This window comes from Scyliorhinus canicula, chromosome 4, assembly GCF_902713615.1.
Source record: "Scyliorhinus canicula chromosome 4, sScyCan1.1, whole genome shotgun sequence".
NCBI lineage: Eukaryota > Metazoa > Chordata > Chondrichthyes > Carcharhiniformes > Scyliorhinidae > Scyliorhinus > Scyliorhinus canicula.
In genome coordinates this window covers 22,450,574-22,463,573 of record NC_052149.1, presented here as the reverse complement: position 1 = coordinate 22,463,573, position 13,000 = coordinate 22,450,574, and the positions used below count along the sequence as shown (strand labels likewise).

General features: G+C 44.5%; 1 protein-coding gene across 4 annotated transcripts in view; it reads right to left on the bottom strand.

Annotated features, from left to right (window-relative positions):
* ccdc18 (coiled-coil domain containing 18) overlaps positions 1 to 13,000 on the bottom strand; it is a 182,276-nt gene that overhangs the window by 106,276 nt on the left and 63,000 nt on the right. For all 4 annotated transcript variants that reach the window (XM_038793852.1, XM_038793853.1, XM_038793850.1 and 1 more), the window contains 3 exons: positions 10,189 to 10,316; positions 2,988 to 3,145; positions 1,752 to 1,954 (listed from right to left, as the gene is read on the bottom strand). In XM_038793852.1, coding sequence (XP_038649780.1) covers positions 1,752 to 1,954; positions 2,988 to 3,145; positions 10,189 to 10,316 — 489 coding nt within the window. The remainder of the gene's footprint in view (positions 1 to 1,751; positions 1,955 to 2,987; positions 3,146 to 10,188; positions 10,317 to 13,000) is intronic.

Below are 13,000 nucleotides of genomic sequence, written 5' to 3'. Positions count from 1 at the left end.
TTTCCCTTTTCTCTCTCTAAAAACGGACATTGATTTGAAGTAGGAGCCAGAAAATTGACATATTGCAATACGAGGACCTTTCCAGAATCTATAGATTTTTTAAAAAAAAATATATATATATATATATTAAATGAAATTTTACATGTTAACAAACAATCCTACAAAACTACAAAAATGATACAGCGCAGCACGTAAAAAAAAAGGCTCTACATACATGAATACAGAGGGGGACAGGAGAACTGCAGTACGGTAGCATTGTGGTTAACACAGTTGCTTCACAGCTCCAGGGTCTCCGGTTCGATTCCCGACTTGGGCCTTCTCCCTGTGTCTGCGTGGGTTTCCTCCGGGTGCTCCAGTTTCCTCCCACAGTCCAAAGATGTGCAGGTTAGGTGGATTGGCCATGATAAATTGCCCTGAGGTTAGGTGGGGTTACTGGTTTATGGGGATAGGGCGGAGGTGTGGGTTTCAGTAGGGTGCTCTTTCCAAGAACCGGTGCAGACTCAGACCAAATGGCCTCCTTCTGCACTGTAAATCCGATGCTAATTGTACCGAATATTATATGATAATGAGCTCAATACAATCATTAGACATAACCTGATACCTCTATACACCCAACCAGAGAACAGGAGAGAAATGGGATTAGGCCATGAAAATATGGTAAAATGGTGCACACCTTCCCACACAGTGAAATGGCTGCGAATGTTCAGAATTAATTTTTCAGACCATTTTTGTGTGCGTACCAATACATAGCTCCTTCTACTCCAATAGTGCCAGAAACATTAATGACAGACCACAAACTCCTCTCCTCAGATATTAGACCCATCTGCACCCATGCAGGAAGAATGATGGATTCTCTATACCCACCCCAATATAAAAGGAAACATACAACAAAAAAACACGACAACCCGAGCTCTAAAAAGGGTGTTACATATATATCAGAGAATGCAATGTAACCCCAATCTCAGGCCCAGTACAGAACCAACATCATTCCACACATTTATACAGAGAGGACCAGAAGCAACATGTTCTGATTATGAGCAGTGCTGTCAACACTACCTCAAACCCCTCCCCACAACGAGCATTGAGAACAGGATAATATAGGGCCAGTGGTTGGTGTGGTGATATGCCTATGGGCTATATCATAGATGGATGGTGTGTGACCTCCAACCAGCAGGTGGCGGTGCAGATACACCATGCGATCTCTAGACCAAGTTCATGTGACCACTGACTCCCATATAAGGGGAGGCACATCCGACCATCAAAGAAGATTGAGAGGGTAATAAGACATACAAGTGAATGGTCAGTGCTAGGTGCACGTTTCAGAGGAGTAATAAGCAGACTCCATGATAACACGCTCTGTATCAGATTGCTATTTTGCCACACGAGACTCAATAAAAGATTCTGGTTTAGACAAGTCAAAGTGTTTGGTGGATTCCTTCGTAAGGCATAAAGGACCAAACACAGTAGTTGGGGGACACAATTGACCCCAGGCCTTGAAGACCGAATACACTGTGCTCTGACAACCCTTATATGCCCATCGAACATTCCTGCTTAATTTCCCAGTCTACACAAGAAAGTGCAAGCAAGGACAATCAAAATAAGGACTTGTCATTCACATGTGATACCTCTCATGATAAATTAATCCCACAAATCAGAAATATCCATCTGGACAAGGCAAGAAAAGTTCCGTGTACTAAAATGGAGATGTAGACTAAACTATATTTCCTTTTCTGGATATATAATTTACACACCTCATCTTCCACCTTTCCAATGCATTTGCTTTTTTCCAACAGTTGCTCCTGTATCTGCTGAAAATTATCGACCTGTTCAGTCATCCGAGTCTGTAATGTTGAGACTGTGGCCTCTGCCTCCAGTAATTCTGTCTGCAGCGTCTCAATTTCCATTTGGCTATATTGCTCTTCTTCTAAGTGCTGTTCCAGGCATTTTCTGCCATCTGCCAAATTGAAAGAAATAGCCAAGGAAAAAAACATTGATACTTTACAAACCTAATAAAGTACTATCACTCAGTTATAATGCCCAAGAGGTTTAGTTTCAAAAGAATGTAAAAATGTACAATGAAAACGGAACCCTAGATTTGTGCTGAGTTAGTTAATTGCAACACTGCAATAAGGAGCATGATGGAGCTGGGTGTTTTGGGGGGGGGGGGGGGGGGGGGGGGGGAAGGAGGAGGAGGAGGAAAGAGAGAGAGAGAAAAAAAATCAGTAGTTCATCACTTGTACCAGCAAATGATCACTTGTTACAACAAATAATGATTAGAACAGAATTGGACAAACAGACGTGTCTCCAAAAGCAGTTATCCCCCATCTAGATAAATCAGAAATTCGATTAAAGCGACTTTTCATTTCCTCTGGATTTTGTATTACCATGGTGTCGGCCTATAGTAACAGAAACTTGACCACATCCAAAGAACAGCCACCTTTTGATTATTGTATTATATACCAGCTGTATGATTACTGTAAAATGTGTGTTGTGTTGGTGCTGATATAAATCCCATTGCCAATATTAAGACAAATACTATCTGGTTGACTTCTGCTTGAAATTCTGTAAATAAGGCAACACTGGACAAGTTATAATCCAAGTATTAATTTCCCATTGTTTCTCGTCATTTCCACAAACAGGAATCAGGATTGTAGAACTCTAGGAATAGCACTTAGGAGTTGTGGTAGGTGAGGGTAATTGAGAGTGTAACTGGTTGAGTGCAGGGTTAGTCGGTGGTGGCTGAGAGCTCAGGCAGTGGTGGGAGCTAATCAGAGGGATGTAGACAGGGGGTCCCGTGAGGGGGGTTGTTAGTAACATCGTTTTCCAGGAATTAGAATTCATCGGTAACTATCCTGCTGGGAACATGAACCATCCAAGGCCTCAGATTTGAATGCATCTACAAACTTAAAATCTGTTCTACTGTGCTGTGACTAAATTGTGGCTTTCACATTTATTCTCTCCACAATCTCAGGCAAGTGCCAACTTACCTTTCTTATTTCTTTCTGATATTAGCTCCAGGCTTGTTCCATCCAACAATTCACAACTTCTGCCTAAAATGTCACCACATTCTTGGTTTGAGAGTTTACTCTTCATCAGGCTTGATTTCAGATTTTCAAGTTCAGCATCTTTCGCAGATAGTTGAATGCTAAAGGAGAAGAATTTTAGTCCAACAAAGCTATACACTAAGACATTGCAAAAAATAAAATCTCCCTGGCTAGGTTTGTACTGTGGCAACTGGAAGACTTTAGGAATATTAGATGCTAAGTATTGGGCAATTTAAGGGTTAAAAGCCTGGGTTTGGAGTGTGTTTGCTGCAGTGGTTATATTGGTTTTAAAATGATTCTGTTTTGCAGGGCCTGGGTGCTTTTAGCATTAAATGCTGTGCCATTTAATAGTGCATCTACTCGCCTGGGCGAGGGGATTGCACTAGACAAATTAGAACCAGTAATTCTGAACATTGATTTGAGCTGGAATGACATTATACCTTTTCTATATATTTTCCTGTGCTCTTATGTAGTTTCCAGGAGGGGTCCAATACTTTTCTCCATTATCCACTGAAAGTTTGCACTTTGGGCACTAGATGGTGCAATAGCACAGAGCACAGTTCTCTGACCTCTGGATTTCTGCAACTGTCTTGGAATCTGCTGAATCCAATCAGTCAATCTTCTTTGCTTTCAGCCACTGGGACAAGACTGCTCTCTGGTCAAGATCCAGGAACTTCAAAAGCCAATTTTTATAAGCCCAAGAGGAAGGATGGGAGTTCGCTTTTTGGGTGTATATCAGGGATTTTGTTTTGCCTGCATCCATCATTCAATCTCTGGATGTGTACGTTGCTGGGAAGAACAGCACTATTGCCTATCCATGGTTGCCTTGAACATCATGGCTTACTAGTCCACTTCAGAGGACAGTTGGGAGTGAAATGTATTGGTGTGGGACTGGAGTTACATATCAGCCTGACCTATATGACCACAGGAGTGGTGGATACCTTTCCTTGAAAGATGATCAGGATCCAATTACTTTTTTACGACAATTTCACAGCTCTTATTGACATCAGATCTTAATTCCAGACTTTTGAGAAACTGAATTAGGTGGGGTTACTGGGTTATGGAGATAGGGTGGAGGTGTGGGCTTAGGTAGGGTGCTCTTTCCAAGGGCCGGTGCAGACTCGATGGGCCAAATGGCCTCCTTCTGCACTGTAAATTCTATGAATTCAAATTCAGAAACTGCCACTCAGGGATTTAAACTCATATTGTTTGGATTATTTATCCAGGCCTCTAGATTGCTAATCCAGAAACAGAACAACACTACAGTAGCCACATGGGTGTTACTTCTGAGGATCACGACTTCCAGTGGCAGGGATATGCTGAGTAGGCGCAGGAAAGGTGTCTCCCCTCGTGGAAACGCCAAATTAAGTACTTTTAGCCCAAAGATTGGCCACTAAGCCAACAAAAAATCCTCCCCAAAAACAACCACATACCCAGTTATGCCCTCAAATCAACAAAAGGGCCGGAGAAAGAACAAGGGCAGCAAGAGCCTAGAATGAAAGGAAGAGACGGCGGAAGCCTGGAGCGAGGCACAGCAAGATACAGTGGAGCAAATGGAGCCGATGACATAAATACCAGCATGCCCACCAATAGGGTAATGGATGGAGCTCCTAACACAGGAGCTCCTGAAGCACAGGAACGCCATAAATAAGGAAATTATGTCAATGGTGAAGTCTGCGGTCATGGACACCTTGGCTCCCGAAACAGAGGCATAGGAGAGGACGGAGCGATGACTGGAGACGGAGATGGTAACAGTGCAAGATCTCGAGAGGGCAGTCACAGACCAGGGAGGCCAGATAACCTCACTGGAGGTAGGGGTGACAAGGTTGGTGGCGACCCAGGGGTGCTCAAGGGAAAGGTGGGGGATCAAGAGAGCAGGTCGCGCCTCTAGAACCTCAGGAGCATGGGGTTGCCGGAGGGCACTGGGGCAGGACCCCGACTGAGTACGTAGCCAAGGTGCTAGTTACAAACTTAACCCGAGGATTAGGAAAAAGGCACGACCAAGAAGGAGAAACATGGGAGGTCTGGCCCTCTAAAGCCTCCAATTGTGCCACTGGACTGCCACCGCAGAAATGGTACAGGGATGGCTCAACGAACCAGAGATAGAATGGGTCTACATGGACGAGAATTCCTGCACGGGGACATCCCTTAGAACGCTGCGCACGGCCGCATTCTCATCCCCCCCTCAGCCAAATATACTCAAAAAAGCCCAGTCGCAATAGCCACACTGAGGATGTGGAACCAACTACGACAACAATTCGGTCTGACCACAATATCCAACATGGGATACATCTGCAAAAATCACAGATTCATCCCCACGACATTGGACGCCTCCTTCAAAAAGTGGAGGTAGGACAAAGGGACACAGACGGAATGGGACCTAGGAGACAAGGACGTACCCACAACCGCCATGACAGACACTACTGGAAGACCTACTGGACGCAAGTATCCTAGAGAAAGGGAACTGTAGCGACATGTATGACGGACTGGTAGAAAGGGACGACACCGTACTGGACGCAACAAGAAAGAAATGGGAGGATGACCTGGGGGTTCAGATAGGGTGGGGACTCTAGAGCGAAGCACTGCATAGGGTCAACTCCACCTCCACGTGCGCAAGGCTCAGCCTGACGCAACTAAAAGTGGTACATAGAGCCCACTTAACAAGAAACCGTATGGGTAGCTTCTTCCTGGAGGTGGAGGACAGATGTGAACGGTGCCAAAGAGGCCCGGCCAATCACGCCCACATGTTCTGGTCTTGCCCCAGACTTGTGGCGTACTGGACAGCCTTCTTCGAGGCTATGTCCAAAGTGGTGGGGGTGAGGGTGGAGCCATGCCCGATAGTGGCGGTCTTCGGGGTTTCAGACCAGCCAGATCTATTCCTGGGGAGGAGGGCGGGACGCCCTTGCCTTTGCCTCCCTGATCGCCCGCCGTAGAATCCTGTTTGGCTGGCGGTCAGCAGCACCGCCCAGAGCTGCAGACTGGCTGTCCGACCTCTCGGAATCTCTCCAAATGGAGAAAATCAAATTCGCCATCTGAGGGTCAGACGACGGCTTCCACAGAACGTGGGAGCCATTCATGCAATTGTTCCGGGACCTGTTTGTAGCCAACGAACAAGAGGAAGAATAGTCGGGTGGCCAAGCATCAGGGGAAAATGGTCGGGAATCGGGGGAAGGTAGCCCCGGCGGGGAGGGCTACGTGTTCGTTATGGGGGTTTGTTCTCATGGTTTTACGCTTATTTCTTTGTCTTGTTAATTTATTGTTTTTGTATTGGAGGGGAGGGGTTACTGTTTTTCTCTGTTGTGATAAAATTTGTTGTTGAAAACTTGAATAAAAATTATTCCAAAAAAAAGGAAGGACAAAGCCGCAAGCGACAGTCTGATGGCAAACTAAGGCCCAAAACCAAATTGTAAATAAATGCCTATCAACATGTGCTTCGGCCATATTGGGGAATGTAAAATATGTATGCCGGTTAAAGGGGGCGGCCACAGTTGTTATTATGAAGATGCTTACCTGTTAATATACATGTTAATTTTTGCGTGTTTTTTTTTTCTAATAATTTGTAATTTGTTGGATATAAAATATGAAAACTCAATAAAAAACATTTCCAAAAAAAAGAAACAAGAGAATGGAAAAGAAACTCCCGGAATGTTAAAGCAAAAAAGAACAGGTATTGTACATGGAAGTTAAAGTCAGCCATGGGAAGGAAAGAGCTGATGAGGTTATCTACAGACAAGCCACATATTTGAAGCAATCGTAAGGTTTGGTGTCCTTATTTCCAGTGTTTGAAGCAATAGTATTCTGTTGGGGACCGAGTACCTGAATTTGCATGGAATTTTGGATACATGTTGAAGTTTAAGACAAAGGAATTCTGAAAGATTTGTTATTAAAAACTAACTAGCAGAGCTGTGACTCTGTTCCTCCACGTTTTTTGAAAAAAGTCAAACTTTACAGTCTTGAGCCAGGGTTCCATTCTGAGATCGTCCCATCCAGTAGTAACATAACTGGGATCGTAACAACACCACCATCCCACCTGTCTTGTTGCTCACACTCCATTCTCTGTCCCTTCTGGATCGGGCGCACGACATACAGCGGACATGCATTTCACCAAACCATTGCTCCATCTCCTCTGATCAACTCTTTCTTTTGGCTCCATACAGGTCAAATGCGCACACAACAAATGTGAGCAAGCCCAGAGTAGGTGATGGATGGCAGAGATCCTCACTCTCCACCAGTTTGAAGAGATTGCAGCAGAGCTTGGCCTCACTCAACAATGTAGTATGGATCTCAACTCCAACACTTCCGAATTCTGCTATTCACTGCGAGTGCAATGTACGCTGAATTAGCTTCAGCTCATCCACTAATAAACTGTCCTTTCATATTTTGCAGATACCAGCAGACCGTGGACAGCTAGCAGCGTCCCAAGCATCTTGAGCACATCAGAGGAAGAGGGGACCCAGAAACAACCATCACAGCGCTCACCTGTGCCCTCCAGCAGCACAGAGACACACATACATCTCGGTGGGGTGTAGTTCAAGGTTAGATTCGGGGTCACAGCTCACTGATATGTCCCCACAGCAGTCGAAGGCATGGACAGCCCAGGTCTCAGACACTCGAGGGCTGCTGGGGGCCAGCCACCTGCTCGGTCCCAGTCAGATGATGACTCTCTGAAAGTGGCTGCCAGCTCGCAGATGGAGATACAAAGGCAGGCAGTGGAACATCCGGCATAGCTTTGAAAATCTCTCAGCAGACTAGTGCTCGCAATGGAGGAGTCCATCCACATTCTGTCTGCTGTCCTACCTACGACATGCAAGTGTCTCAAGGCCTCCAAGGAAAAGGTGGCGACCATCATGGAGGCCTTGATCCAGCAAATTCCGTCGGATTTGCGCTCAGCTCTGCACTCCATCGCCACACACTCTGGCCGCACTATCAGGATGTAGACTGCATGGGGACAAGGCATCTCAACGTCCTTCCAAGTGCCCAATGTCCTGTAGAAGTCAGGCTGGGGCCCGCTAGCACCCACAAGGAGGATGAATGTCAGCTGGACACTTTATTTATTTATTTTTAAAATATAAATTTAGAGTACCCAATTCATTTTTTCCAATTAAGGGGCAATTTAGCATGTTCAATCCACCTACCCTGCACATCTTTGGGTTGTGGGGGCAAAACCAACGCAAACACGGGGAGAATGTACAAACTCCACACGGACAGTGACCCAGAGCTGGGATCGAAACTGGGACTTTGCTGCCGTGAGACTGCAGTGCTACCACTAGCTGGACACTTTCAAGGGTATGCAACCACGCAGAGTCCCTTCTGCCTGTGCACACACCAACTCCAGCAGCACAAGTTAGCGAGGGTACTTCTGTCTTTGAGCTCGGAGACTTTCTGAGTCCCGGCCACACCAGGGCTCGGGCCACCAGAGGACATCTGCCAAAGTCATCAGACGTGTAAGGCTGTGGCAGTCAGCAGGCTGCCTCCACCCCTGCTGCCGATGGAGGGCTGCACAAAGATATAATGGTAGGGTTAGAAAAGTCAAAAGATTTTAATGTTACCTCAGGATCACAGGTGTTCAATCACTGTAAATAAATCACACTTTCTGAAAACCATTCCATGGGTATGTGAATGCCATGGTCAGATGAAAGAGTTTTGGTTTGGATCTTCACTATCCTCTTATCTTGGGGTTCCATCTTCCTCACTCAGAATATCCCCTTTTGAGATTAACATTCATGTGATGTTAATCTCAGTGTAGCTTGTTTCCAGACCCTTGTGTGTTGTGTATAATTCGTTATTGGGATTATATGATAGCCTGGTTCTCAACCCTTAGTCCTCAAGGGGTAGCAATGGCGGAGGAAGATTTATCAGCAATGTGAATTTCTGTGCATCTGAGTTTCTTAACCGATAGTTTCCCAAAAGAAGACATGTACTTTTGGAAAAGAACCCTACGCTGGTCCGCATTTCCTTTGCAGCAATATTTGCATCTTCACATGGCATAGAAAGCAACGAGTCTCAACTCACAATGCTGATCTTCCTTACTGGACTTGAAGTTGACAGACATAATATTAATAATAATAATCACTTATCGTCACAAATAGGCTTCAATGAAGTTACTATGAAAAGCCCCTAGTTGCCACATCCCGGCGCCTGTTCGGGGAGGCTGGTATGGGAATTGAACCCGTGCTGCTGGCATTGTTCTGTATTACAAGCCAGCGATTTAGCCCACTGTGCTAAACCAGCACCAATGACCAGAGACAAGATCTAATCCTAATAAGTTGTGAGCTCTTAAGGCCCAAGTACAAATGCAGGGCCCGTCCTCTCAGTGATGGTATGGCTATTCACTCAAGAAGTCAGAAAATGGCTTGGAGGGCGAGAGGAGAATTCTCCTGATGATCAGACTTCATTTTACTCCTCATGGAGCCTTTCAGCTATTAGGGTATCACCAGAACATCTCCCCTCCTCCATGGCTGCCATTAACCCTCCAATGAGAGAACCGCAATGTGTTTTATAACTAGCAGATTTCTGACTTTTTGGTTCCCGCTACATTCTCCTCTCCCGCCCATCGCCAAACCCACTACGGCGGGATGGAGAATTCTGCCCTTTATGTCAGACTACACAGAAAGTCAGTGGGAAAGATAGTTATCAAAAAAACGCTTTGGCTATAAAATTATTCAATCAGTGCGTAATTGCAGACATGAATCCTTGAACCCCGGTGAACTTGAGTCAAATCAGGTTAAAATTTCACGCTGTAAGAAAGTTTTTTTTTAAATAACTCATGTTATAAGCTATAATCAAAACATAGATTTAATGTACCAGAGGGAACTAGTTTGCTCAGTTGGCTAGATGGCTAGTGTGTGGTTCAGAATAATGCCAACAGTCGGGGTTCAATTCCTGTTTCGGCTGAGGTAGAATTGAGGCACACCTGCTCGCCCTGTCCCCAAGAGTGGAAAGCAACAGCAAATCACCACTGATAAAATCTGCCAAGAAAACAGGTCAGATTGAAACATCACCAGACAATGAGCCAAGGATCTGCTTTCGTGCAGAACACACATGAATGAAAGAATCTAGCATACATTCCCCATGCTCTTTAACGGTCAAGTTCAAATTTTTAAAATCATCTTGCATTAATCAAGGCAGTTCATTTAAAAAATACCGGAGTTCTGCAATCAGCGAATCACTCGAATCAGCATTTAATTTGAAATCTTTCATTCCAATTTCCTTCCTGGTAAAAGAAAAGACACCCAGGGAGCTTGAACATGGACCAAATCCTCCACTATCAATCTGCAACACAGAAAGAGGGAGAACTACATTAAACACATAGACCTCCAATTCTATGTATCTGGACAAAGTTACAATATTTACTTTAAGCACCAAGTTATTATAGACTGAAGTGTCACCTCCAAACTGTCATCATTCTACAACTTGTTTCACCCATTAGAATACCAATTTTCTCCAATTCATAACTCAAGATTTGCAAACTGAAAAATATGTGTTCAGTCAGTAATATTCTCTCACTATTTACTGGTCTTGCATAATGTTAAACATGGATCTATGAAATGCAACTCATCACATATCTTCAAATTTGAGGGTAAAAGCACAAGCAAATTAGCAGAAGCAGGATAAAAGAGCAGGAGAATGGCAGAGGAGCACGAGGAGAACAGGCAGAGGCCATAAGCAGCAGGAATTCGGAATGAGAGTCTATGTGAGAGAGAGAGAGAGAGAGAGAGAGAGAGAGAGAGAGGAGTCGTGTAAGTTCATTGATTGCTAAGTGCAGGCCTTTCTGGACTTGGCACAGAGGAAATGATGGTTGGGATTCTCCGCCCCTGTTTTCAGCGGACGGGAAAGTCGGGGGGGAGGAGATCCAATGGGTGTCCCCCAAACAGCTTTTGATTGGCGTGATTTCCTGTTCGCATTGTCCTCACCCTCTGCCAATGACATAATGGAATTCTTGCCATGAAAGGTTGAGATCCTCATTGCCATATTGATCATTCAGAGCCCGCCTCGCCAGCGTGACGTCGTGGGACATGCCACCTGAATATTTTTAATCTAATCGCCAAAAGAAAAGCCAGGAAAAGCCAGCAATGAAGTTGTTAGGCAGCACAACGCTTTTCCCAATGCTGAGTTGGCACTTGGTTAAAAAAACTATAAAATTCTGCCTGATCGATTAGTGACAGGTGTGTTATTATATTACATCATACTGCAATGAATACTTTACATAATGTTTAATACATGTCAGTGCAAAACAGTTAGACAGGAGGTGGTCAGCTACACAGGCGAGGAGGGGAAAGAGTAGAAGTGCTGTAGTGCTAAGGGATTTGACAGTTAGGGGAGCAGACAGGTATTTCTGCAGCTATAGGCTTGTACCAGGATGGTATGTTACCTTGCTGGTGCAAGGGTCAAGGATTTCACAGAATGACTGCAGGACATTCGTGAACTCCCAGAGGTTGCAGTCCACATTGGGATTAATGACAGAGACACAAAAAGGAATGAGACTCAAAAAGTAGATTTTAGGGAGTTAGGAAAGGAATTAAAAGCAGGACCTCACCAGTAGTAATCTCGGGATTACTCCCAAATCCACATGCCCGTGAGCACTAGAATAGGAAGATTGAGCAGTTCAACACATGGTTCAAGAAATGGAGTAGGAGGGACAGCTTTAGATTTCTGAGGCACTGGCATTGCAGGGACCTGTACAAGAAGGACAGGTCACACACCTTAACAGGACTGAGACCAATGGGCTACTGAGAAGAGTTTAAACTAGATTGGCAGGGGGATGGAAACCTGAGGGGATATTGAGAGAGGAAAAGAGAAAAACTGGCAGTGGGAAGTATTAACTAATAATGTATCAGAGAGTAATATCAAGGTAAATAGAATGCTTCGAGGGTTTTTTTTTCATTTCATTTTCAGTTAGATAGAATTAGAGTAGGCAATAGCAAGTCATTAGATCAGGTCAGAGCCAGGAGGAAAAAAATAACGCCAAAATCACAATTAATGATGTTAATAAGATTGATCAACCACAGGCACAGGTTGACCAATGGTATTATAATATTATTGCTATAACAGAGTCCTGGCTCAAAGAAGGGCAGGACTGGTTCATAAATATTCCTGGGTACAAGGTGTTTAGGAGAGATAGGAAAGGATGAAAATGGAAGGCGGGGGCAGAGTAGCAATATTGATTAAAGATGGCAATACAGTACTGGATAGAGAGGAGTTTCAGAGGGGTCAAGGACAAAATTTCTATGGCAAGAGGTAAGGAATATAAAAGGTGCAATAACATTGATCCATGTAGTACATAGACTAACTCGTGGAAGGTATGTAGAGAAACAAATTTGCAAAGAAATTACAATGAGGGGAAATCATTATAGAGTAAATATAATGGGAGACTTCACTTATCCAAATACAGACTGGGACAGGAATAGTGCAAAGGGGCAAGCAGGGTGAGAGTTCCTGGAAGTGTCCTGAGAGCGGGACTCAGAGAATGTTCTTTCAGAGAGCCAGAACAGTCTTGATGCGCTGTAAAGAAGGTGATTCTGTGAATTTAAATATATTCAAAACACTTGATATCAATCAATAAATAAGTGGTTATTTTTCTTACTTTAAAAACATTATGAGAAATAAGGTTTTAGGTTTCAACAAGCACCAATATTCGGCAGACCATGGGCTGGATTCTCCGCTGTCAGGATGCTCCATTTTGCCGGCAGCCTGGGGGTTTCCCGAAGGAGTGGGGCTTCCCCACAATGGGAAACCCCAAATGACCAGCCGGTGAAACGGAGAATCCCGCTGGCATGCTGAACCAGAAATCTGGTGCGGCGGGATGGAGAATCCAGCCCCATTTATTTGAAAGCATTCAATGCTTTTTCATGTTACAGCTGATGGAAACTACTTAAGACCAAAACAATTGGGTGCCAAGAATGGCATAAGGAAGGAGATATCAGAAAGTAGATGGCATAGCCCTAGTGCTCCTATCC